The sequence below is a fragment of the Pelobates fuscus genome, chromosome 8, assembly GCF_036172605.1.
Source record: "Pelobates fuscus isolate aPelFus1 chromosome 8, aPelFus1.pri, whole genome shotgun sequence".
Taxonomy (NCBI): Eukaryota; Metazoa; Chordata; class Amphibia; order Anura; family Pelobatidae; genus Pelobates; species Pelobates fuscus.
Genome location: NC_086324.1, coordinates 112,800,759 through 112,828,642, shown reverse-complemented (window position 1 = coordinate 112,828,642; position 27,884 = coordinate 112,800,759). Strand labels below are relative to the sequence as shown.

The following is a 27,884-nucleotide window of genomic DNA, read 5'->3' as shown; positions in this document are numbered from 1 at the left end:
GCAAGTACCACAGACTGCCTTGGGACTCAGGGTGGGAGGCCAGCATTCGGACTCAGGTTCCCCAGGGAAGATAATCTGCCAACACTAGGCATTGGTTAGCAGGGATGAGCCCCCTAATGCAAGCTTTGCAGTACCTCACAGTTTTTACTTCTCCCCTTGTTTCTCATCCTCCCGGTATTGCAAGGACTCTCAAACACCCATACTGAGAGAAATCGTTATATAGCATAGTCAGAAGTTCTCAGCTAAACCGGCAGGTTTACTATACTTAGAAATGAGACAGATTGCCAGGAATCTAGGCACCAACTGTATATTTCCAATATTATAGCAAGCATTACTTCCTTTACACACATTGGAATGCTGTCTAACCTTGTTACTTAATCTTATCCTCTTTAATGTTTTGCCTCCTAGTGCAAGTTGTCACTAAAAGTATATTTTGTCATAAAAGTAGGGTCCTCGGACCAGCCTCAGTAGACACCGCTGCTTATAAGCGTCACACTCAGTGATTTTTGTTATTGTATGACCTGAGCAACCCGACTCATAGGTTCAGGATTGCTTACAACAAGCGTATAAATGTACCTTCTGAAAGCAGATACCTGGACCGTTATCCTACGTTTAATTATGGTTTAGGCGTTTATTTTTTCTTTAATTTTTTGTATTATTTTTTATAATGTGCACTGACTTATATAGGCGCTTTTAGACCATAAGCTGAATATGTCTGTACATGTCTCAACTACTGGGCCCTATCTTTTTCTTTTTCTTTATTACCTCTCCCTATAAGCGATGATATGCAATAGAAATGTTCACCAGTAACTACTCTTACGAAGCGAAGATGTAACCCATTATAATTAAGGCGATTAACATACGTGTACCTAGCCTGCTTTATTAATATAAAAAATGTGTATGTTCCATCTAAGTGCTATATAACAGTTACCTAATCTGTATGTTCAAAATGTGGGAATATGCTGTTGTGGCATTGCTGACAAGCGGTTGTTCTTCATGCACAGTAAAAATAAAGAATTAAAAAAAACCAAAAAAAAAAAAACCAGAACGATTAAAGCATACAATAAAGAAAATTATTGATGAAGACAAATTCTGCTTATCCCCTCATAATTTAGGCAAGGCCTTTGCAAAATACTTTCTTCTGAAATGTTAAAAGCTACAATTTCTCCAATTCCAAAACCTGGGAAAAGATTTACAGTATATATCAAATTACCGTCCGATCTCTCTCATCAATTTGGACATAAAAATATTCTCAAAAATTCTAGCCGATAGACTTACCCAGATAATATCAGATTTTATAAATTTCGATCAATCCGGATTTATAAGAGGAAGATCAGCTAGTGATAATATTCGTAAGATTATACACATGATGGTTGAAGTTGGGAAAAAATCTATTCCTACAGCTTTTATAGCTGTTGACTATAAAAGCTGACACATGGAGCCGGCCGCATTTTCACTCTGCAGATCACGGTCGGGGGACACGCCTGGCCCCCCAGGCAGTCCCCCTGCGGTCAGTGACCACGATCTGCAGAGTATGATCGCAGGGACAGGCTGTCTCTGCGATCTGAATGGATCCCCCTGCAGATCGCGGTGGGGGGCATGCCTGGCCACCCAGGCACTCCCCCTGTGGCCAATTACCGTGATCTGCGGGAGCTGATCACAGTGACAGGCAGTCACTGTGATCACTGATCCTGTGTGTCAGCCAGTGATGTAAAATCACTGGCTGACACTGGCTCTGCCCCTCTCCTCCCCTCTTAACCCCTTAAAGTTAAAAATAAAATAAATTAAAGTTACAAATAAAATATAATTAGATCATATTTGGGAAGTTACAGGGTCAAATATAGCACGTTACATTTGAAATTGAAATTCACCAGATTGGTTATGTTGCCTTTGGGACTGTATAGTAGCCCATGAATAAAATTTACACCCATAATGGCATACCATTTGCAATAGTAGACAACCCAAGGTATTGCAAATGGGGTATGTCCAGTCTTTTTTAGTAGCCATTTGGTCACAAACACTGGCCAAAGTTAGCGTTGGTATTTGTTTGTGTGTGAAAAATGCAAAAAACACCAATTTTGGCCAGTGTTTGTGACCAAGTGGCTACTAAAAAAGACTGGACATACCCAGTTTGCAATACCTTGGGTTGTCTACTATTGCAAATGGTATGCCATCATAGGGGTAATTTTTATTCTTGGGCTACCATACAGTCTCAAAGGCAACGTAATCAATCTGGCAAATTTTAATGTGAAAAAATTAAACACAAGCCTTATATTTGACGCTGTAACTTTTGAAGACACCATAGAACCTGTACATGAGGGGTACTGTTGTACTCGGGAGACTTCGCTGAACACAAATATTTGTGTTTCAAAACAGTAAAAAGTATTGCAGCAATAATATCGTCCGTGCAAGTGCTGTTTGTGCATGAAAAATGCAAAAAAAGTCACTTTTACTGGCGATATCATCGTTGTAATACATTTTACTGTTTTGAAACACTAATATTTGTGTTCAGCGAAGTCCCCCGAGTAGAACAGTACCCCCATGTACAGGTTTTATGGTGTCTTGGAAAGTTATAGGGTTAAATATAGTGCTAGCAAATTAAATTCCCTTTACTTTCAGCCTGGGTTGTCAGGCAGGTCCCGCTAATTGTAATTAATTAAGATACCTAATTATGTAAAAATATTACATAAATATATGTGTAGAATTAATATATGTGTGTGTATATATTATAATTTTTTTAAAATATTTTTATTTATATATAGGTATATACTCTAGTATAAGCCGACCCGAATATAAGCCGAGGCCCCTAATTTTACCCCAAAAAACTGGGAAAACTTATTGACTAGAGTATAAGACTAGGGTGGGAAATGCAGCAGCTACTGGTAAGTTTCTAAATAAAATTAGATCCTAAAAAAATTATATTTATTGAATATTTATTTGCAGCGTGTGTGTGTATATGAGTGCAGCGTGTGTGTGTGTGTGTTGCAGAGTCTTGGTGGGGGTGGGCAATTTTATTATTATTTTAATAATTTTTTATTGTTATTTTTTTTTTATTAATATTTTATTATTATTTATATATATTTTTTTTCGTCCCCCCTCCCTGCTTGATACATGGCAGGGAGGGGGGCTCTCCTTCCCTGGTGGTCCAGCAGCATTGGTAGTTCAGTGGGGGGAGGAGGAGGGCTGGCTGAGAGTTTACTTAACTCTCCTGCAGCTCCTGTCAGCTCCCTTCTCCTCCGCGGTCCGGTCAGCTCCTCTGTCAGCTCACACTGTAAGTCTCACGAGAGCCGCACTATGACCCCGCGGCTCTCGCGATACTTACGCTGGGAGCTGACCGAGGTGCTGAACGGACCGGCGCGGAGGAGAAGGGAGTTGACAGGAGCTGCAGGAGAGGTAAGAGCTTGCTGCCAGCCCCCAGTCTGTATTATGGCAATGTAAATTGCCATAATACAGACACTGACTCAAGTATAAGCCTAGTTGGGGTTTTTCAGCACAAAAAATGTGCTGAAAAACTTGGCTTATACTCGAGTATATACGGTGTGTATATATATATATATATATATAGTGATATATACGTAATATATTTATGTATATATATATTATCTACGTGTAATTTGATACATATATATATATATATATATATATATTAATCACAATATAGTTAGAACGAAATAACACCTATATATTTTGTAATTATTTATTTTTAATAATTTTTTTAATTTTATTTTTTTACGTATTTACATATTTTTTTTTATATTATATATAAATATATATATATATATAACAATAATTATATATATATAATATATATATATATATTTAATCAGTATCAGTCCACGTGTAATTTGATATTTATATATATATATATATATATATATATATAGTAAATACACCTAGACAGTGCGTGTGTGTATGTATATGTGTGTATATATATATATATATACTTAGATCATATATATATATATATATATATATATATATATATTAAATATATGATCTAAGTATATATATATATATTTTTTTTTTTACACTTATTAATTTATTTTATTTCCAGCCAGCAGGGGGACTACCTGTCATTACAGGAAGTCCCCCTGCTGGCATAACAGCAGGCAGCTAACCAGGCCATGTGATTGTGGGGTCCTCGCAAGGACCCCACTCTCACATGGCCCGGGGGGCCTGAAGGAGGATGGACGTGCTGCGGGGGGCTCCCTGGGAGTCCCCCCAACCGCGATCGCCGGCGTGGGATCGCCGGCGACCGGGTAAGTAACAAAAGTCCGGAGGGCGTACTATTACGCCCGGCGGCGTTTAGAGCTGCTTAAAATAGTAATAGTACGCCCTCCGGTCTTAAAGGGTTAAAACTTAATGTGATTTTGTCCCCTGGATGTTTTCTGTTCCATCCGATACTGCGAAAAATGGATAAATCATATCAGTCTCTGACTATACACATGCTGATGACAGTTAAACTTTGTATGGCTAGAATGTGGAAACAGAATGTACCTCCTTCTATATCAGAAATTAAAGCTCAGATTAATTTTTCAAGGCTTAATGGAAAAGGCGGTCTATTTTAAAGATAACAACATTGGTATATACAATAAAATATGGACAAAATGGTTTTACTATTATAAAGAATAAATAATCTGTGGTCTACAAACCTGTGCATTGCTATTTTTTACTTAGATAACTCTAGTGATACCTCCCCAGTAAACAAGAAACAGTATAGAAGTGGCGCTAAAGGATCAGATAGGTGGATGGTGCAGCCAAAACCAAGTATATCACCACTATATATACTTAAAAAATCATGTACAACCAAAAAAAGTTAAAGCGCACACACACACACCAGACAGGAGTGATTACCTGAAATATGGCAAATAGGTATCTCCTCCTTTATACACAATAATTAGATTCACTTATGGAAAATCCCTATTCAAAAAATATAAACACAGAGAAGGACATAGTGCAACCTGTATATTATATATAATACAGAGGGAAATTCTGAGATGGAATCACTCACACTTTTATGAGCTGTTTAAAAGTAGGCTCAGGACTTATGCAGCTTTCATGTCACTTAAATGGGACATGCACATTTCCTTGAATCCTCAGGCCGGTTCCCCTTAGGTCTCAATGATCATCAAGTTTGGAGTCAGGAGCCAGGAGCCAGGAGTGTCAGGATAAGTAATTTATTTTAACAAATAGTTAAAAGATAAGTAATAAAAAGCAATATTGCACACACAACGCGTTTCAACCAACTGTCTGTGGTCTTCCTCAGGTGCTCTTCTAAATTACAATGGATATACCACAACTTATATAGGGGGTAGTATTACAGACTTAATTGCTGAATTAACAACACTTGTATAAGTAATTAACCTTATATGGTCCGGACCGGATGTGGTCTGCCACCTCCAATATGGCTCCACATCCGGTTCGGAAGGACACACAAATAAATCCAATAATACATAAATAACAACGAAACAATGTATAGATAATATATATCCTCCTCCCATCATAGTCAACATACATGATATGATAGAATCATGTGTGGCTACGAAAATGGGGGTATTTTAAGTCCTTTCGGTGCTCCGTTGCGTCACTTCCGGTGACGCGTCCAACAATGGAGTCCGTCCGTCGCGTCACTTCCGGTGACGCATATAGCAGCAGAAACCGTCCACGTCACTTCCGGTTTCGTAATCGGACGACGAAAACTCTCTTCCCTCTTCTAAGAATGTAGGGATGTCCGTTTTCAAATTGAGGGCAAGGTGGCCATCTTAAGAGTGGGCAAGCAGTCCTCATATACATATACTCATTTCGCAGGGCAAATATTGCATACAAGTGGAAAAAAGCAAAACAAAAATACATATTAATTACATCATCCAGCATAAATTAAGATAAATGTATCTCTTATGTAGCTCACTAATATAAATGATAGGAAAACTACATTATTATAAAGTGCATAAACTTAAAATGCTTGATGGACCCGGTACAGAGTCACTATACAAGGATACTAAAATTCCATATTTATAAAAACAGCTGTCCAGCAATTTCTTGATCCCAACCGACAAGACCAAAAAATCAAACCTCCAATAATAAAACATCCAATAAATAGATAACATCTATAAAAAATAGTAAAAAAGACTAAAAAGGGCCGAAAAAATAAAAAATTAAAATATATAAAAGGAATAGTACTCTCATGTATAAACTATCTCAGATAACGTCAATTATAGCAGCTCATTGATCTCAAAATCAATATTTCAACCTTTTGGGGCCAGGGAACGTAATTCAAAAATCCACTTGGATTCTTTTAAACTGAGGGCTTTAGATATGTCCCCACCTCTCCAGTGCCCTACCACTTTTTCGATAGCGAAAAAACTTAGAAACTTGGGATCTGAGCCATGGTGTTGTAAAAAGTGTCTGGATACATTATGGTTCGGAAACCCTTTCTGAATATTTCTAAGATGTTCGCCAATCCTTATTTCAAGTTGGCGGGACGTTTTCCCCACATATTGGTATCCGCAACTACATTGTAAGAGATAAATTACATAGGTAGAATGGCAAGTGATTAGAGTTTTAACCCCTTAAGGACACATGACGTGTGTGACACGTCATTATTCCATTTTATTCCAGAAGTTTGGTCCTTAAGGGGTTAATATGATACTCTTTTTTAGTGACTGTGGAATGGAATTTTTCTACTTTCTTATTATTCAGTCTTAGGGTGTTGCAGCAGGCTCTGCAAGATCCACAGTAGAAAAAACCCTTTCGTTCTTGTGTCCAGTCACTTAAAAAGTTTCTCGGTACTTCTGTTTTAATAAAACTGGATGTTACCATTTGTTTAAGGTTTCTTGCACCCCTAAATATAAATTTAGGCTTATTACCTATATATTGTTTAATATCCTCCTCATGTTGTAAAATGTGCCAGTTCTTATTAATGATTTTCTTAATGGCACCTATGTTACTCGAAAAATTAAAAATAGAGTAAGTTTTTCACTTATCTTAATGATAATGAGTGGGGAATCTCCCTCACGCAGAATGTGAGTAAAAATAATGTTGACTTTTTAGATCTTAACGTTTTTATTCAGGACCAAGTTTTAATGACAAAAACTTTTTTTAAAAAGGTAGACGTTAATAGTTTTATCGAACTGGATAGTTGCCACCATCGTCCTTGGTTGGACAATATACCCAAAGGACAGTTCCTTCGGATACGTAGGAACTGTACCAAAAAAGAGGACTATACTAGTCAGGCTATGTCCCTTAAAAACCAATTACCGTATATACTCGAGTATAAGCCGACCCGAATATAAGCCGAGGCCCCTAATTTTACCCCAAAAAACTGGGAAAACTTATTGACTCGAGTATAAGACTAGGGTGAGAAATGCAGCAGCTACTGGTAAATTTCTAAATAAATTAGATCCTAAAAAAAATATATTAATTGAATATTTATTTACAGTGTGTGTATAATGAATGCAGTGTGTGTGTATGAATGCAGTGTGAGTGTATGAATGCAGTGTGAGTGTATGAATGCAGTGTGAGTGTATGAATGCAGTGTGAGTGTATGAATGCAGCGTGTGTATGAGTGCAGCGTGTGTATGAGTGCAGCGTGTGTATGGGCGCAGCGTGTGTATGGGTGCAGCGTGTGTATGAGTGCAGTGTGTGTGTATGAGTGCAGTGTGTGTGTATGAGTGCAGTGTGTGTGTATGAGTGCAGCGTGTGTGTATGAGTGCAGCGTGAGTGTATGAGTGCAGCGTGAGTGTATGAGTGCAGCGTGAGTGTATGAGTGCAGCGTGAGTGTATGAGTGCAGCGTGAGTGTATGAGTGCAGCGTGAGTGTATGAGTGCAGCGTGAGTGTATGAGTGCAGCGTGAGTGTATGAGTGCAGCGTGAGTGTATGAGTGCAGCGTGAGTGTATGAGTGCAGCGTGAGTGTATGAGTGCAGCGTGAGTGTATGAGTGCAGCGTGAGTGTATGAGTGCAGCGTATGTGTGTATGAGTGCAGCGTATGTGTGTATGAGTGCAGTGTGTGTGTGTATGAATGCAGTGTGTGTGTGTATGAATGCAGTGTGTGTGTGTATGAATGCAGTGTGTGTGTATGTGTGTGTGTGTGTGTGTTGCAGAGCCTTGGTGGGGGGTGGGCAATTTTTTTATTTTAATTTTTTTTATTTTAATTTTTTTTATTATTTTATTTTTTTATTATTGTAATTTTTTTATTATTTTAATTTTTTTTATTATTTTTTATTTATTTAATTTAATTATTATTATTGTATTATTTATTATTTAATTGGGGGCGGGGCCTGACAGCCAAGATGGCCGGACGTGTCCTCTGAGGGCTCCTGCACCGGAGAGCATACAAGTACCCAATTTGTCTGATTTTATGAAGCCCTCAACAAAAGGTACCCAGATATCGAACCGGGTCCCCACGCGGAGCAGAATGGTACCACTTCGGTGCCAAACCGCCACGGGAAAGCCCGAACCGGCCACGCGGCCTAATCCTGAGCGGGGCCTGGAGCATGGAGGAGGCGGCCGATCCCCCGACTCAAAGCCCGCTCACAAGCGTGAGAAGAGCAAAGCCCTGCTACCCCCCCCTTCGGACCGGCGGGGGTTATCCCGGTCCACTATGGGGATGACAACCCCTGTAAAACGACGAAACCAAGCGACATACAAACGGGACCCACGAGGCCCAAACAAAATGGCGGCGACAAAGCAGCATGGGTCGAAGCGCCCACTACACAAGCCCCCCGGGAATATAGCAGAGTTCTGCGGCAGACTCCTTGATCACCTCTGCACAAAGCTCCACACCCAGGGGCAGGCTTTCAGGCGGGCGAGGAGAGAAGTAGCGGCATGGATCCGCCCGGCGACCAGGCGAAATAGGAACTGGAACCCTCCTCAGGCCTCCAGAAGGGATCTCAGCGGTCAACGCCGACACTCCGTGAGGCGGAAATCGCCATCAAGCCCCTTGGACACAGTCACTCGCTCCCGCGCACGCCAGGGAGAGAACCGTGAACAGAACCAGCCTGACGGCCTACTGGTGGCACCGAAACTTCTGGGCCAGCTGCAGATTTCCCCACGTAAATGGACACGCACCGTCTGCAACGAAGTACAACACCACCGGGCAAATGCAGCAAGCGTCCGCACATCACGGACCCGCACACACACTACGGGCAAGGGGGCCCATCAAGCAGGCCGACACCGGGCGCAGAACAGCCAGAGGAAGAACGGAGACACCAATGACAGCCCGACAACACTCTGCTGGCTTTTTCCGAACTTGGGAATCGGCTGACTGGTGACTATGACAGGGACAGGCCCGCTGTATAATGTTTTGGCCTCTTCACTCTCAGACAGTTTCCAGCGAACCTAATTTAAAACGGTCCCTCCTTTATGTGTCCTGCTTTTATGTTTTCTCTTCTTTCTCACGCCATTATTTTTCTGCTCGCTAACTCTATTTATGACGAGTGTAAATATGTCCCTTAATTCCTTGCGAGTTGCAGTTAATGTGTTCTTTAATTTTCTTATGCTCTACACATGATTGTTTGTTGCTCCAGCATCCAAAGCAATGTGTACTAGATTAGCCACATAGACAGTTCTTGCTTTCAACCTTATTGTATTTATTATTTAATTATTATAATTTTTTTATTATCCCTAATTATTTTTTTTTCGTCCCCCCTCCCTGCTTGATACATGGCAGGGAGGGGGGCTCCTTCCCTGGTGGTCCAGCATTGGCAGTTCAGTGGGGGGGGAGAGGGGGCTGAAGAGAGCGTTACTTACCTGTCCTGCAGCTCCTGTCAGCTCTCTCCTCCTCCGCGCCGTCCGTGCAGCTCCCTCTGTCAGCTCCCAGTGTAAGTCTCGCGAGAGCCGCGGCTCTCGCGAGATTTACACTGGGAGCTGACCGAGGTGCTGAACTGACGGCGCGGAGGAGGAGAGAGCTGACAGGAGCTGCAGGACAGGTAAGTACAGCTCTGCCAGCCCCCCTCTCCCCCGGTCTGTATAATGGCAATGCAAATTGCCATAATACAGACTCTGACTCGAGTATAAGCCGAGTTGGGGTTTTTTAGCACAAAAAATGTGCTAAAAAACTCGGCTTATACTCGAGTATATACGGTAATGCAAAAAGGGTATGAAAGTGATGATCTACAAGAAAAAATAGATCAAGTTGGGGACATGGATAGGTCTCCCCTGTTGCAATATAAAAGGAAAAATGACTTAGGTGAACAAAATAAACAGATCCCCTTTATTTTTAATTTTTCTAGTAACATAGGTGCCATTAAGAAAATCATTAATAAGAACTGGCACATTTTACAACATGAGGAGGATATTAAACAATATATAGGTAATAAGCCTAAATTTATATTTAGGGGTGCAAGAAACCTTAAACAAATGGTAACATCCAGTTTTATTAAAACAGAAGTACCGAGAAACTTTTTAAGTGACTGGACACAAGAACAAAAGGGTTTTTTCTACTGTGGATCTTGCAGAGCCTGCTGCAACACCCTAAGACTGAATAATAAGAAAGTAGAAAAATTCCATTCCACAGTCACTAAAAAAGAGTATCATATTAAAACTCTAATCACTTGCCATTCTACCTATGTAATTTATCTCTTACAATGTAGTTGCGGATACCAATATGTGGGGAAAACGTCCCGACAACTTAAAATAAGGATTGGTGAACATCTTAGAAATATTCAGAAAGGGTTTCCGAACCATAGTGTATCCAGACACTTTTTACAACACCATGGCTCGGATCCCAAGTTTCTAAGTTTTTTCGCTATCGAAAAAGTGGTAGGGCACTGGAGAGGTGGGGACATATCTAAAGCCCTCAGTTTAAAAGAATCCAAGTGGATTTTTGAATTACGTTCCCTGGCCCCAAAAGGTTGAAATATTGATTTTGAGATCAATAAGCTGCTATAATTGACGTTATCTGAGATAGTTTATACATGAGAGTACTATTCCTTTTATATATTTTTTATTTTTATTTTTTCGGCCCTTTTTAGTCTTTTTTACTATTTTTTATAGATTTTATCTATTTATTGGATGTTTTATTATTGGAGAAGGTTTGATTTTTTGGTCTTGTCGGTTGGGATCAAGAAATTGCTGGACAGCTGTTTTTATAAATATGGAATTTTAGTATCCTTGTATAGTGACTCTGTACCGGGTCCATCAAGCATTTTAAGTTTATGCACTTTATAATAATGTAGTTTCCCTATCATTTATATTAGTGAGCTACATAAGAGATACATTTATCTTAATTTATGCTGGATGATGTAATTAATATGTATTTTTTGTTTTGCTTTTTTCCACTTGTATGCAATATTTGCCCTGCGAAATGAGTATATGTATATGAGGACTGCTTGCCCACTCTTAAGATTGCCACCTTGCCCTCAATTTGAAAACGGACATCCCTACATTCTTAGAAGAGGGAAGAGAGTTTTCGTCGTCCGATTACGAAACCGGAAGTGACGTGGACTGTTTCTGCTGCTATATGCGTCACCGGAAGTGACGCGACGGACGGACTCCATTGTTGGATGCGTCACCGGAAGTGACGCAACGGAGCACCGAAAGGACTTAAAATACCCCCATTTTCGTAGTCACACATGATTCTATCATATCATGTATGTTGACTATGATGGGAGGAGGATATATATTATCTATACGTTGTTTCGTTGTTATTTATGTATTATTGGATTTATTTGTGTGTCCTTCCGAACCGGATGTGGAGCCATATTGGAGGTGGCAGACCACATCCGGTCCGGACCATATAAGGTTAATTACTTATACAAGTGTTGTTAATTCAGCAATTAAGTCTGTAATACTACCCCCTATATAAGTTGTGGTATATCCATTGTAATTTAGAAGAGCACCTGAGGAAGACCACAGACAGTTGGTTGAAACGCGTTGTGTGTGCAATATTGCTTTTTATTACTTATCTTTTAACTATTTGTTAAAATAAATTACTTATCCTGACACTCCTGGCTCCTGGCTCCTGGCTCCTGACTCCAAACTTGATGATCATTGAGACCTAAGGGGAACCGGCCTGAGGATTCAAGGAAATGTGCATGTCCCATTTAAGTGACATGAAAGCTGCATAAGTCCTGAGCCTACTTTTAAACGGCTCATAAAAGTGTGAGTGATTCCATCTCAGAATTTCCCTCTGTATTATATATAATATACAGGTTGCACTATGTCCTTCTCTGTGTTTATATTTTTTGTATAGGGATTTTCCATAAGTGAATCTAATTATTGTGTATAAAGGAGGAGATACCTATTTGCCATATTTCAGGTAATCACTCCTGTCTGGTGTGTGTGTGCGCTTTAACTTTTTTTGGTTATACCTCCCCAGTAGTTTGGCTCTTGAAAAAATAATATATTAACAAACGCTATTGGTACCGCCCATGGCTGGTTGCCATGACGACATGCTAACAAACGCGACTTGCGTCCCGTCCGATCTCCATGGTAACGGCCGACGCGCAGAGCGCACACAGCAGCAAATCTTACAGCTGCAGAATACATGATAGGAGCTCAATTTTGCCCGCAATTTTCTGGCGCCCAGGGCGATCGGTACACCGAGTCAGGGGTAAGTCCCAGCTGTTATTAATGTACTGAATATTGATTTAATTTGATTTAATTTGTTTTACTTTGTTATATATTCTGTTACTATTGTAATGCACTGTTATCCTGACAAAAGTCCTGATATAGGACTGAAACGTTGACTCTTCATGGCAGTTGCCGAATAAAGTTAAGTTTATTATTTTTTCCACATTGAAAGAAGTCCCTAGAGTGCTTTTTCCTATCTTGATATCTATTATTTTTGCTGACAAGCACCGGGCTATAACCAATATTTTACTGGAGTGCAAGCATTGGACAGTATTGTATGTGTGTATATATATATATATATATATATATATACATATGTTACAAATCGCTATTTGTAACTGGCCCTTTAAATGAGAAATTGCCCTGCTTCCCTGGATTGTGGAGAAGCATGTTTGCCAGCCTCCTGCCTCATGACTATGGCCCCGGGAAGATTGTGCCCCTGAAAACTTATTAACATTTATTGGGTGTGTATGGCCCTTTAAGAACCGTCTGGGGACATATTGTGACTTTGCTGAACAATGCCCCTTTAAGACTATGTCCCCAGACCGGTAAAATAACTTGTTCCTGGCTTTCCCCCACTTGGTTCAGTAAATAGGGCTTACTGAACCAAGTACCACACAGGCGGACCACCCAGAAGCTAAAGTGTGCAGGCAATTTACCTCCCAGGCTGTGAGGTTACTGCAGGTTAATTGCACGTGGCGGCGGCCATCTTGGTTTCCTCGAATGCGGTCAGCGGTGTATGCTAAAGATTCTGTGGAACTGAAATCGGCTACACATTTTGCCGAACACCGCTGACCCTTACCTTCTCCCATACGGAACTTGCAGCTCCAGAGACTAAGTCCCGTTCGAAATGGGACTTAGTCGTTTTTTCGCATGAAATTGACCGACCGCACAGCCCAAATCTATGGAACTGTTTTGGGCAGGAAATTGTGCTTGCGGTCGGTCATAAAGGACTTCCAGCTAACTTTTGATCCACTGGAGGGATTTGGCTGATTTTTGGAAGTGTTTATGTTTGATGTATGCTGAGTCTGAATATGCAATTTTTATTTAAATTGAATGTATGGTTTTAAAGTTACAGTGTGTATGTGAAAACTGTATTTTTATTGTATGTAATAATTGGTTTAACTGTTTATCTGAGGGGAGGGAACCTGTGGGCTGTACTATGCTGTTATTGGTTAATTTCATCCTCCCCCTGGGAGTGTCCTGTGTGTACCTTATCCTAATAAAAAGCAGGCTGGGTGTTCCAGTCCTCAGACCTCTTCTGACCCTCAATACGTAGCCGTGTCTCGTTATTGGAGGGAACTGCTATATCACGCTGGGGATTGCTATGCTCGGCATATTCCCCTGAGCTTAATCACTTAGCTCTTTTAAGAGCTTGTTCCAGATACGCTCTCCTGGAGGAGAGGTCTTCCCCACACGGTCCTGGAGGACAGAAGCCGATCCAGGGTGGAAGGAAGACGGCGCGGCTCCAGTTAAGCTACGGCGGTTGTGGAGTCTGCGGTGGTTGTGGTGTCGTCTGCAGTGCTTGGAGTCCTCTGAGAGCGCTAGGAGCATCCATCAACGGAGGGTACTCGGTCGGGGTACACGGAGCTCCGTTACAACATATATATATATATATATATATATATATAAAATTGTAATTTAGGCACTCACCCCTGAATAGAATATAGGTATATCTTGCCTTTGGTGCATCCGTCGTCCAAACATATACAAAAGATAAATCGGAGCACTCCAAAAGGACTTTTCCAAAGTGGGTTTATTATTGCAAGAAAGTTACATCAGAGTGTAAATCCTCTATTTCGACGTTTCGAAACGACGGGTCGAAATAGAGGATTTACACTCTGATGTAACTTTCTTGCAATAATAAACCCACTTTGGAAAAGTCCTTTTGGAGTGCTCCGATTTATCTTTTGTATATATGTGTATATATATATATATATATATATATATATATATATATATACACACTGTGATATTTTTTACCTTTTTAATCTTGCATTTCTTGACTTTATTTGTCATGTATTTTTACATTTTATTTCGCTCCTCTCACATAAAACTGTTTGCATGTAGTACTGTAATAAGTTTTTTCAAATGCCAAAGGAATATTTATTTGCTGTTAAACTAGTGTATGTTGTATATATGCTATGAAGGGGTTAACAACCCTTAGTGCACTGGAATGGAGAGGCTTAAATACCTAGACCTACAACACTGAGGCATACCTCTGAAGAAGTGAGCTAGAGTCAGGAAAGTGTAAGGTTACATCAATCTTCACTATCTGGAAACTGTCAGCACAGTGAAGCACACACTGTGATAGTCTAAACAGCTGTATATCTCGGACTCCAAACTGGCACAAAGGAGACAGTCATACAGGAGCATAGCTGTTTCTATTGAGCTATCTGTAATTGTGTCACAACTGTTGCCATATTGTATACTTATGTTATACCTAAATATTCACTGATTATTGTCACGCATGTTACATATTTCTATTAATATTAATTTGTCACAATAAATTATAATTTTATAATCATCGTGATTAATGTGTGAAATACAAATTCTCTAATAAAACGTGCTCCAGGGTCTATAAGAGTTAAAATAGTGGGTAACTCTTTGCTTTAAATCAATCAAGGGGAACAGTGCCAACTTATCAATTTTTAATATAATAAGAATTAAATTCATTTTTGATAATGTTTATGAAAATATTCTTTTTAATATTTATCAACCCATAAATATCCTCACAGTACTCAAGTTTGGGTTACTGTCTCTTTAGGTTATCCTCTTTACTTTGTTTACCCTTTTTTCTTGTCATTTCAATGATTTTGTGTTAATCATCAACTTGAATGTGAAATTGAATGATTACATCTTTTTCAGTGTAAATTGTAATATTAAAACAATTCAAACTTATACTTATGTGTTTGACTTTCAGAACATACTATGGCTACAACATTAGATGATGTTGGGAAACAGGTAAGATTTTTTTTATTTTATCTCTTTGCACTATTGCTTTTACCGTATATACTCGAGTATAAGCCGACCCGAATATAAGCCGAGGCCCCTAATTTTACCCCCAAAAACTGGGAAAACTTATTGACTCGAGTATAAGACTAGGGTGGGAAATGCAGCAGCTGCTGGTAAATTTCTAAATAAAATTAGATCCTTAAAAAATTATATTAATTGAATATTTATTTACAGTGTGTGTATATAATGAATGCAGTGTGTGTGTATGAGAATGCAGTGTGTGTGTATGAGAATGCAGTGTGTGTGTATGAATGCAGTGTGTGTGTATGAATGCAGTGTGTGTGTATGAATGCAGTGTGTGTGTATGAGTGCAGTGTGTGTGTATGAGTGCAGTGTGTGTGTATGAGTGCAGTGTGTGTGTATGAATGCTGTGTGTATGAGTGCAGTGTGTGTGTATGAGAATGCTGTGTGTGAGTGCTGTGTGTGAGTGCAGTGTGTGTGTATGAATGCAGTGTGTGTGTGTATGAATGCAGTGTGTGTGTGTATGAGTGCAGTGTGTGTGTATGAGTGCAGCGTGTGTGTATGAATGCTGTGTGTGTGCATGAGTGCAGTGTGTGTGTATGAGAATGCTGTGTGTATGAGTGCTGTGTGTGTATGAATGCAGTGTGTGTAGGAATGCAGTGTGTGTGTATGAGTGCAGTGTGTGTGTGTATGAGTGCAGTGTGTGTGTGTATGAGTGCAGTGTGTGTGTATGAATGCAGTGTGTGTATGTGTGTGTGTAATGCAGAGTGTGATGCAGAGCCTTGGTGGGGGGTGGGCATTTTTATTTTTTAATTATTATTTTAATATTTTTTTTGTTTCATTACATGTTTTTATTATTATTATTTTTTTTATTTTATTATTATTTTTTATTTTATTATTATTTTTATTTTATTATTATTTTTTTATTTTTTTTTATTATTATTAATATTTATACATTTTTTCGTCCCCCCTCCCTGCTTGCTAGCTGGCCAGGGAGGGGGGCTCTCCTTCCATGGTGGTCCAGTGGATGGGCACTGTGTAGGAGGGGGCTGTGGGGGCTGCAGAGAGATGTTACTTACCTTTCCTGCAGCTCCTGTCAGCTCTCTCCTCCTCCGCCGGTCCGTTCAGCACCTCGGTCAGCTCCCAGTGTAAATCTCGCGAGAGCCGCGGCTCTCGCGAGATTTACACTGTGAGCTGACAGAAGAGCTGAACGGACCGGCGGAGGAGGAGAGAGCTGACAGGAGCTGCAGGAAAGGTAAGTAACATCACTCTGCAGCCCCTCTCCCCCCAGTCTGTATTATGGCAATGCAAATTGCCATAATACAGACTCTGACTCGAGTATAAGCCGAGTTGGGGTTTTTCAGCACAAAAAATGTGCTGAAAAACTCGGCTTATATTCGAGTATATACGGTACTTGGTGTCAGTTACACTTGATAAAGAGTAGGACAATTATGTTGCTTAATAAAATATCTGAAAGAAGAATGAGGAAAACCTATTGTTGGCATTCACGTTTTATTGAATTCAGCTGTTTGTGCAGGGTATTAGAGGCCCATAATAAAAAAATAAAAAAAAACTGCAAAATATTTCTTTTATTAATAAGTGATTGAAAGCTACAGAGTTATAAAGACAAAAAATTAACACCGACAAATTACAATTCCCATAAATCCCTATTTTGTAGACTGTGATAGTGCCTTTGTTCCCATACTGGATAACTCCGTTAGTCTCTCTAGTTTTCCCACAGGATAGCATCAGTGATTATAGCCATTCACCCAAGCATCAGCTAAAACTTCATGAAGGGTGAAACAGCGTATATTTTATTGCATGAAACACACTCCTCTATATCCACACAGTGTTTATTCATCCTCCAGGGAGTGATCAATAAAACTGTAGCATATCCTCTTCCTGTCACCACGTTGTCTGGGCTGATAAATGTTAATTCCATTAATTAGCAGCTAATGCAATGTGTTGAGTTCCTGACATCAATAAACCATTGTATATGAAACCAGGGGGCTGCACTCAAATGAACATGCATAAATGGGGTGCTGCTGGGGGCCAATTTATACAATACACCAGATCCAGTGCACTCCCCTATCCACTAAACAGCAACTTCAATGTTGACAGATTTTGTTTGTTCAAAAACACCTAATCTAGGGAAAATAAAGGGGGTTTAGTTACATTATATGATCATACATTGCATAAGCATGCCACAACATCTACTCTAACAGCCTTATGAGATTAACCCACTTACTTGGGGAAAAATTCCATCTGGGGCTCTATGCAGTACAAGGCGAAATAGGGCCCTGGGATGAGGCACCTGTGGCAGAGAGGGGTGCAAAACCAAGGAGTTGGCTACACTCATGTATGTATGTTTTCTCAGCCACGTGGCGTTCGTTAGTACTAACACTGGCCGCACAGATAGAGGGTTCAATTGAAGCATTCTTTGAAGTTTAGCGAGCCAGGGGGTGGTCTCTGTTTGGTAGTTATATCTACTGAATGAATAGGGAAGAAATGTTACACATAAAAGAGGGATTTCTTCACATTTATGTTTATGTTGGGAAATGGACAAGCCATCCAACCCAGTTAGCTAATTATTTTGTTTAGTTAGTGCTCAGAAGAGCAAGGATTTTGTTTTATATATTTTGCTACAACCTTTTATACCTTATTGTGCATCTATTTTGGAGCCACAATAAAAAGAGCAAGTCCTTTTACCTCATCCAGTGTGAGAAGTGTCTCTAAAGCCTGAAAAGACGTTGTGTAACACCCCGATCCCAGGACAAGGTACCTAGGGAAAGGAGTATTTTTGTCACAATGTGTATATGTAAATGTGTATAGGTGTATATGTGTGTGTGTGTGTGTGTATATATGTATATGTATATATATATGAATATGTATATATATGAATATATATATATATATATATATATATATATATATATATATATATATATATATATATATATATATATATATATATATATATATATATATATATATATATATATATATATATACTCTATTGAGCATGTTCCAATGTCTGCCAGAGGGGGAGATAGAGCTAAGCTCTTATTAAAAAGAGAGACCTACTGGATTTGCCAGTTGGGAACCTTAGCACCCCGAGGCCTCAATGAGAAATGCTCTTTTGTTCCTTTCCTATAAGGATTTGAGCCCTGACCTTCTCTTCCATGGGTTAATGTCCATATGAACACAAATATCTATACGTTATAGGATTAGTATCCTCCACATCCATTATTTTGTTATTTACATGTTCATCTTTTTCATCATTACCTGTTTATTATTATTTTTTTGTTGTTTATTATTTTGTTTATTATTTCATTATTCATTCTCACTTTTTATTCCTTATTCTTTATTTTTTTATTACTTATTCTTTATTTTCTTATTATTTTTTGATAATATATATTTTATTTATTTTTTATAATTTTTTAATTTAATTTTTTATTTTTTTTATATATTTATTTATTTATTTTTATTTTTATTTTTACACTCAAATTCATTTTTTGTTTATTCTATTTCCTATTTGATCTTTACTCCTATGCTTGTTCATTTTAATTTTTTGTTTATGTTTCAGTACTGCTGACTATTCTTTTAATTCCATATTAACCTTCCTTTCATGTTATATGTAATAAATATACTGCTAAGGGACTTACCCCAGGTGCATAATTACCTAGCATTATACATGCATCTCATTTTCACATCCAATGTTTTATATAAACACTAAGGAGTAAGATTATCTCTTTACACATATTGTTCACTGTTTAGCAGCCTTTGGGCCTTCCTCCACTTATCACTTTATTTACTTGACACATTAATTTGATTTTTCTACACATGTTTTAATGTTTGCTGCTTCTCAGAACTTATATGTATTTCTATTTAATTGACCACTAGTACTCTTTATTTCACTGCCACATCTATTTACATTAGTTCACAGCTACAATCATTCACATTTCTTTATATAATATTGTATGCAGGATTATGTCTTGTTGATGTTCCACCTAGATCCGAGCATTTTGGCATGTCTGCCGGAAATGCGTCCTGATCGCCATGACAACGTTTAGTGTTACGAGGAAATTTGTTCCTCGCCGGCTCTGGTACTTTTGGGAGCAACCATCTGATATTGTTTATTGGGGTTGCCCCAGCAACGGGCAGAGTCCGATCCAATGAACATGTCCTAGGGGGTCACATGACCGCAAACCCGGAAGTATGGTTGTCTGTGAAGGCGGTCTCGGCGGTTCCAGCGGCAAGCGCAAATGCAGAGCACCTGGGGGTAAGTACCCATTACCAGTAATTGTATGTCCTATATAAGAGTGTTTTCAGTGTTGTGATATCTTGTGTCCTGATGAAAGCTCCTGTGAGGAGCTGAAACTTTGATCTCTAACTTCGAAATAAATGAAGATTTGATGTCAAGCCCATGAGGTGATTTGGGTGTAATATTTTATAGGATCTTTACCTGCCTCCCCCACCACAGCCCGAGCATTGACCCCTCAAAACTGCTTAATTGGTTCTGCTGCACCCTGTACATGATCAAATTTGAGTTGTTTGTCTAACCACATCCACAGCTCTAGAGACTGTTGTGGCAAATGCTCCCTCCCACGTACGTTTTCCATGAACTCCTGGAGGAGTGTGGAAGCCAGCCTCCTGCCCACCAACTATGGTCCAGGTCTGGGACACAGTTTGGGTGTTACCCTGCTCAGCTGCCATTAGCAGCTTTCCCTGGGTGCACCTGGTTATGCACTTTCCCCTCATAGAACTATTTTGGGCATAGTACCACGTGTATGGCCGGTCAGAACTTTAACACGTTAGCATTTCCTCTACACTGCATGGATCTGAGCGCTGTACGTAGAACTTGGCCGCTCAGATCAGGGCTATTTAAAGATGTATTATTTGTGGCGTGGTTTTATATTTTTAGGATGTTTTGGGGTATGTTTATGTTTTATATTTTTGTGTTAGGCTCTCTGTTCATGGGAGATAATTAGCTTACCAGTCTTTAATGCAATTATCTCCCAGGCCCAGAGATTCCTGGGAGGGGCTTGTGCTGAATACAATGGAGAACGTCCGGATGGGGTCTGTGCATGAGCACCCCTGTATCCAGTAATGATACTGTTTTCTCTCTTGTACCACATTGCTGCATTACTACTGCCTGGTCTCCACTATATTTCCACAAGTTCTAGGTCCCCTAGCTCAAATCCACTTCAGAAAGAAGACTAGTGCTTCAACCCCCTCGTGACTTGAATATGTGGCTAGCCGTATGTTTGACTTCTTTGATTCTCTTATTGTTATATGTATTTTATTTTTTATTTTGCAATGTTATTTTGTACTACATGTGTACATACTGTTCTGTTTCTGGTCCTGTATGCTCTGCAGTACCAAAATTAGGAGCCTAGGGGGTGACTCACCTCCAATAGGGCAAGGGGATGTATATGTTATAGGCCTACTGTTCCACCACTCTCCTTTTCCCTTCCCTAATTGTTATGTATTCAGCACAACTTCCTTCACCATATACTTAAATTAAAAAAAAAAAAAGTCCAAAATCCAACAGGGAGTGACAGTCATATGTAGCGACTTTAACGATGTACTGGACGCAAACCTTGACACACTCTCGCATCAGAGCGCACGACACAAACCACTTAATCACCAATGCAATTTCTTAAAATTGCTTGCTACCTTCCATTTATACGATGTGTGGAGGATCCACCATGTAAATGACTAAACATACACACACTACTCAGCAGTACATACCACGTATGTCAGGAATGTCGCTTAACCAAGTGACTGGATGCTCTATAGATCGGATCTCCTGGTCCGACCACGCTGCGGTAATATTGGACATTGCAGACAAATACAAATTCAAACACTGCAGCCAGTGGAGGCTCAACTCCACCCTGCTGTTTGACCCAACCTTTGTTGAGAACTCTGCAGCTCTATAGAACAATACTTCGTAGAAAACAGCACACCTGGTATGTCCCCACTTTGGGTAGCACACAAACTGGTTGCTTAGGGCCTACTTGTACGTAGAGCAGCCTACCTGCGTAAACAAAATCTCAAACCAAACTACTTCCATGGAAACAAGAACTATATTACCATATATACTTGAGTATAAGCCGACCCGAATATAAGCCTAGAGTATAAGACTAGGGTGGGAAATGCAGCAGCTACTGGTAAATTTCTAAATAAAATTAGATCCTTAAAAAAATTATATTAAAGGAACACTATAGTCACCTAAATTGTTTAGCTAAATAAAGCAGTTTTATTGTATAGATCTGTGACGGTAGTAGTTTGTATCACCGTCCAATATTCCCTTTTTCCCCATAAAAGAATATTCCCAATAATCCACAGGAATAAATATCGCTGGTATCGCCAAATAATCCACACGTGAGCCAAAGCTTAATGCTGGAACAAGACTGATTTACTGGAAGCAACAGGCATTCAATTTAAACAGTAACTGACTCCTCCTCTGGGCCAGGCTAGATAATTGAGTTTCAGCAACATACTAAACTCAATTATCTGCTGGCCAGAAACATTAAAATTTTCAACATTTTCAGAAAAGTACTTTCCATAACACATACAATTATAACAATTACATCCCTGGGTAGCTGAGGATACTGGGAGTCACATATCCAAATCTCACGAAAATCCATTCGGTAGTTTCCGTGTCGCATCGTGTAGAAGTTTGACCGGCTCGCCATGTGGTGGTTTCCGCTTTACAGTTCCATGAAATCAGTAGCAAGAGATGGTCTCCGTTTGCGTCTAATTACACGAAAACTACCATACGAACGTTGCAGTTGGTTATATAGAAATGCTCCCCATGTTCGGTAGATTCCACCTCCCGAATGCCGGTTTGATTCGTGAAGTGGAACGTAGTAAGCCGGGACTTCCATGGTGACCGGGTGTTCGCGGAATTGCCATGCTGAAAACAGTTCCAGGCAATTCATCCGTAAGTCCCGCTGTCCGCATTCGTGAGATTTAAGATGGCCACCATCCTTTGTTCTCGCCACGTGTTCGTATGCCGAATGGCGGCCACCTAGGAGCAATTAAGTTGCGGTTTCCTCAACGTTCTAAGTTCTGATTGCTACCCAGGGTGGTCTCTGTTCGGTAGACTAATACATTGCTCAACATACATAAACGAAACAAACTTATTACACAAAATTACACTGTAGGGAGAAGGCATAACCGAAGGCACACAGGTAAATACATACAAATCCTTTACAATGGCCCCCCTTTTTCTCCCTGCTCCGACATACCCGGTTGGACCTTTCCTGGTTCAGGAGGGTTGTCAGGAAATTCAAAGTCTTAGTCCGATATCAGGTCAGTTTGGCGTGACAGCCCATCTGCATTTCCGTTTTGCTTGCCTGGGCGATAATGGATGGTAAAATCATAAGGTTGTAAACCAAGGCTCCAGCGCAGCAAACGGGCATTGTCCCCTGAGATCCGGTTGAGCCAGACCAACGGATTGTGGTCGGTGATAAGGGTGAAAGCCCGGCCATAGAGATAGGGGGTGAGTTTTTTGAGAGCCCATACCAACGCCAGGCACTCTTTTTCAATAGTAGCAAAAGATCTAGGAGCTAAAATGAATTGGAGTGATGAATATGTAGATACATTGTTGCTAAAATGTTGCCTATTCTGGCACATTAGTCATACATTTACAGACAAATATGTATTTTTACAAATGATGTATAAGACTCTAATATCCAGGTTGCACAAGTATCTGTATGGTATGTGTACCTTTACCTAGGAAACAGAAAAATCCCAAGGTCAGGGTAATTCTATACCAAATGTTATACTTCCATGGAGTTTAAAAAATGAAAGATGAAGTAATCTATTAATAAGAAGTTGATGAAAAATAAATAAATTGAATGAATGCATATATTGTGTAATATACTATGACGGCAAAACCAGTACTAATAGCTATAATATCAAAATATATCGCCAAAAACAACTGAGTATATATTAAAGTTTTAGTGAAAATAGATTTAAAAATATATCCACTATAGCAGCTTTAGACCTTCAGAGGTAAAAATTACACAAAAACCTTGTTTGCAAGCATGGATGGACGTGGATGTACTTTACACTCCAATGTCTCTATTCCGATCGCCGGTGAGGACGGCTTGCGTACCACAGTGCGTTCCACCTCCAGCCCCACTTTGGGGGAACTGAACTGCTCGTTGGATGATTGTGAGACGCCTGGAAGTCCGGGATGCTAAACTGGGCTCCTGTTCTGATACATCGGTCTGCTGTGACTTTGTGGACGTTCTGTGTATCGTCTTGTTTAGTCTGACGCGTTTCGTAGAGAATTGCTCCACTTCTTCAGAGACGTGTGTAGAATTCTACAGATGGCAGTGCTTATATATCCTCAGTTGTTAGTTGATTGATTACAATCCATACATCATAAATTATATCGAATGTCAGAAAAGAAGAATTGATCGTTCTAAATACATATACATTAATGTAATGTACAAAATAAATAAATGAATAAATAAAGCTGGTGAAATGTAGATAAGAGATACAAATCCTATAAAATACATTAGAATTAGAAGCTGTTAATTAATTAATTACAATTCGTACATCATAAATTATATTACATCAGGTTAAATGTGTAGAAGAGAAAATAATAATTGTTCAAGTATATATACATTCATGTAATATATCAAAATCAATATAAAATTGTTAAAATACAGATAAAAATATTAATAATAAGTTATTTCAGAATATGTTAAAATAGATATTGCTTATGTAACATCCATTATTATTATTATTACGGTAGAGCTTTAGTTCAGGTTAGAAATATTTCCTCTAGTAGTGATCATATTTAGTTTTAGTTTAGAGCATTTGAAATTAATTGTTATGTAACATTGTTACATTCTAATATTGCATAACCGATTGACAAAAATGTATAACAGTGTAAACATCTAGTTTATTTCTCCAAGTTTAGATTCTGTAACGAGAAAGAATATTAGTTGATATTATGACATGATAAAAGATCGCTAGATCGTTTAAATATCTTCTTTGTGGAAGTTAAGATGAATGTTAAAACATGATATTAGTTCGATGATTGCATGCTAATAGTATCACCGAATAGATTTCTTGTAGACTGAAAAGTCATAAATGAATAGAAAGAATGAAACTGTAAACAAAATGAAAGTTAAAAAAGGGAGAAAGGGGATTCTATAGAACTCTATAATATAAAGTTATACATATATAAAATACATAAGAGGGGGACTGTGGTTCAAAAATTGGAAAGTGACAGTCAGATGTCGCTAAATAATTATATCTGCAGATAAATAGCTAAAAGAGAAATATAAATACAATGGAAGTGCAATAAAAGTATATTAGAAGTGTAATAAAAATTGGATTTATTATAAAAATTAGAGTTATTATAAAAAAGCATTGAGCTCAAAATCTACATTGAGACCGTGCGGGACTATAGTGTTAAGAGACAAAATCCATTTTGCTTCAGCTTGATCTAAATTAATGTCTATGCTTCCTACTCTCCAATATACATTCACTTTTTCTTTTTTTTTTTTAGTCAATCTCTTTTTTTATTGAAAGATGAACAAAGGTTGCTTCGTTACAATGTCAAAATACAACTTCGGAAAATAGCATTCGTGTTACATATCAGTATTATAGTATGCGATACATGTGTGCATATTCGTTTTAACTCAACATAATAACAAGAGGTAATGCAATTCGAGGCTCTGTCGCCAAACATATAGGATACATTGTGTGTATTACAGTCCATGGGTCTATTACGTTCCCCTTGTTTGCCCATCTGTGGGGCTAGTTCCCTAAATTCTCTTCAGAGTGGACCAAAGGTATTAGCTGGCTCCTTTTTGTCTGTGTTTTCGAGTCAGTGCTGTTCTCACCTTTTTCAGTCTTTAGTCAGGTTTTTTGTTCCGTCTCATGTGTCCTTTGTGCCAGGTCCTGCTATACAGTCAGGTCTTAGCGGGGGATAAGTTGTCAGCCAACCCTGGAGTCATCGGTCTTTTTATGTCACCTAACAGCGGTCTGCTTGCGCAGCCATTTTAATTTACCATTTCTGTGTGAGCCTGATATGACTTCAAGCACTGCCATTCGTGTTTCGTGTCGATATTATAGCATTCGAGACTTGGGTATATGCTAGCTTCAACTTGCTTTAAACACAGAAGGTATTGCAGTTTAAGGCTCTGTCGGCAAACATATTGGATACATTGTGTGTATTTTGAGCCCTAGTACTGTTTTGATCCCTTTCTCTTTTCATCTGTGAAGCTAGTTCCCTAATTTCTCCACAGGGAGGGTTTAAGTTGTACATTGGTTTCTTATTGACCATTTAATAGGTCAGTACCACTCTCGTCTTTGTCTGTCCTTAGTCAGACAGATTGGTCTTGTATGTCCTCTGCGTCAGGTCCAGTCATACGTTCAGGCCATGAAGGGTGAATGGTTGTCAGCAGTCTCTGGGGTCATCGGTCTCTTCATGCCTCCTTGCAATAGCCTGCTGGCGCATATACTTTAATCTACCATTTCTGTGCTAATGAGGGGCTTGTAAGTCTGAATCGTGCGCTATTTTGACTGTTCAGGTTTAGTTTTTATTTTTATTGTTTTGAGAGGATTTGTTATTACATCAAGCTATGTGAGTGCAGTCCGCACCGGGCCTGTATGAACAAAGCTTACGGGGACTGGAGAAGTAGAGGGAGGGAAAGAGGGGTAGGGGAGGTGGGGGTTGAGGTGATCAGTCCGTCGTTCGTGTTTTAGGGGGTACAGCGTCACCCCCCGCCCCCCCCTCCGCGTCCGGCCGGGCATGCGCATGTACCCGAGAGGCGTCCCCGGTTTCCAGGTGTCTCTTACCTCCATATGTCCCATTATTCGGTGTGCTACGGGTGGATCTGTTTATGGCGGTCTTCCGGAGATGAACATCAGCCAGGGCGTCCAGGTCTGTATGTATCGCTCAGTTGTGCCGCGTAAGGAGGCTGTCAGCTGCTCCATGCCATGGATTTCTTCAACCTGTGTCATCCATTCCTGAAGGCCGGGCGTCTGCGTGGTTTTCCACTTCCTCGGGATTAGCAGCTTGGCTGCGTTCAGTAAATGTTTAGTTAGCGACTTTTTGTATTTCGATAGGGATAGTGAGGTGTGATGGAGAAGTATTCGTAGTGGGCAAAGCGGGGTGTCCGTGCCCGTGATGTGCTGGATCTGTGAACATATCTGCCGCCAGTATGGGGCTATTTCTCTACAGGTCCACCAAATGTGCAGGTCCGTGCCAACCTCTTCGTTGCAGCGCCAGCAGATCGCCGGGACGTCTGGTATCATCCTGTGAATTCTCTCCGGTGTCCTGTACCAATTGGTCAGTATCTTAAAGTTGAGTTCCTGTTGTTTGGTGCACATTGTACTTTGATGTGCCAAGATATGGATTTTTTGCCATTGGGTGTTAGTAAGTGTGACTCCCGTTGCGTCTTCCCATCGTGCAATGTGTTTAAGGGGAGTAGGCTGCACTGAAGATAGTAACAGGTTATATAGGTGCGAGATACCTCTGCTCAGATGTTTGCGTGTTGCGCAAAGTTGTTCAAATACGGTCAGGGGTCTGTGGAATAGATGCTTCCCGTAGTGGGATTGATAGTAGGTTTTAATTTGGAAATATCGAAATCTGTCTAGAGCCGAAGGTGTCTGTTCTGGTATCAGGTCCTGTAGTTGCTTCAGCGAGTTTCCTGAGCACCATTGATGTATGTATGTCCAATCCGTGTCTCCGAAGGCCTTGAGATCCCTCGGTGTAAGGCTTCCTGCCAGGTCTGGGTTGTGCGTGATCGGCGTCAGAGGTCCCGGGGTGGTGGTCAGCATTAGGGTGGTCCTCACTGTATGCCAGGATCTGAGGGTCGCTCCGATAAGCGGGTGGTTGCGAGAGCGTGCTCTCGTTAACGGGCCTCCGAGCCATACCACGGCTGGAATCGACCCATCCATTAGACTCCGTTCCATGTGAATCCATAGTTTGCCAGTTTTGGGAACGTGCCAGTCTACAATTCTATGAAGGTGTGTCGCTCTGTAGTAATCCACTACCGAAGGAAGACCCACTCCCCCCTGTGCCTTGGGTAGGCGGAGGTGTAGCTTTTTCAACCTGGGCGCCTTGGATTGCCATATGAATTTGGTGATAGCCATGTCCATCTTTTGGAAGAAGGCTCTCGGGATGTGGATCGGTATGGTTTGGAACAGGTACAGGAGTCGGGGTAGGAGGTTCATTTTAATAGCATTCATTCTGCCGAACCACGAGATGCATAATCCTGCCCAACGTGTCAGGTCTGATCCCAGCTTGTGTAGCATCGGTGCGAAATTGTGTGTGTAGAGTTGTGTCAGATCTGCCGTT

The 27,884-nt window shown here is 40.0% G+C and overlaps 1 protein-coding gene across 1 annotated transcript in view; it reads left to right on the top strand.

The window, feature by feature from the left end:
- Positions 1 to 27,884, top strand: part of METTL22 (methyltransferase 22, Kin17 lysine) — a 388,543-nt gene that overhangs the window by 25,768 nt on the left and 334,891 nt on the right. Inside the window, exon 3 of the mRNA XM_063429464.1 lies at positions 15,495 to 15,535. Coding sequence (XP_063285534.1) covers positions 15,495 to 15,535 — 41 coding nt within the window. The remainder of the gene's footprint in view (positions 1 to 15,494; positions 15,536 to 27,884) is intronic.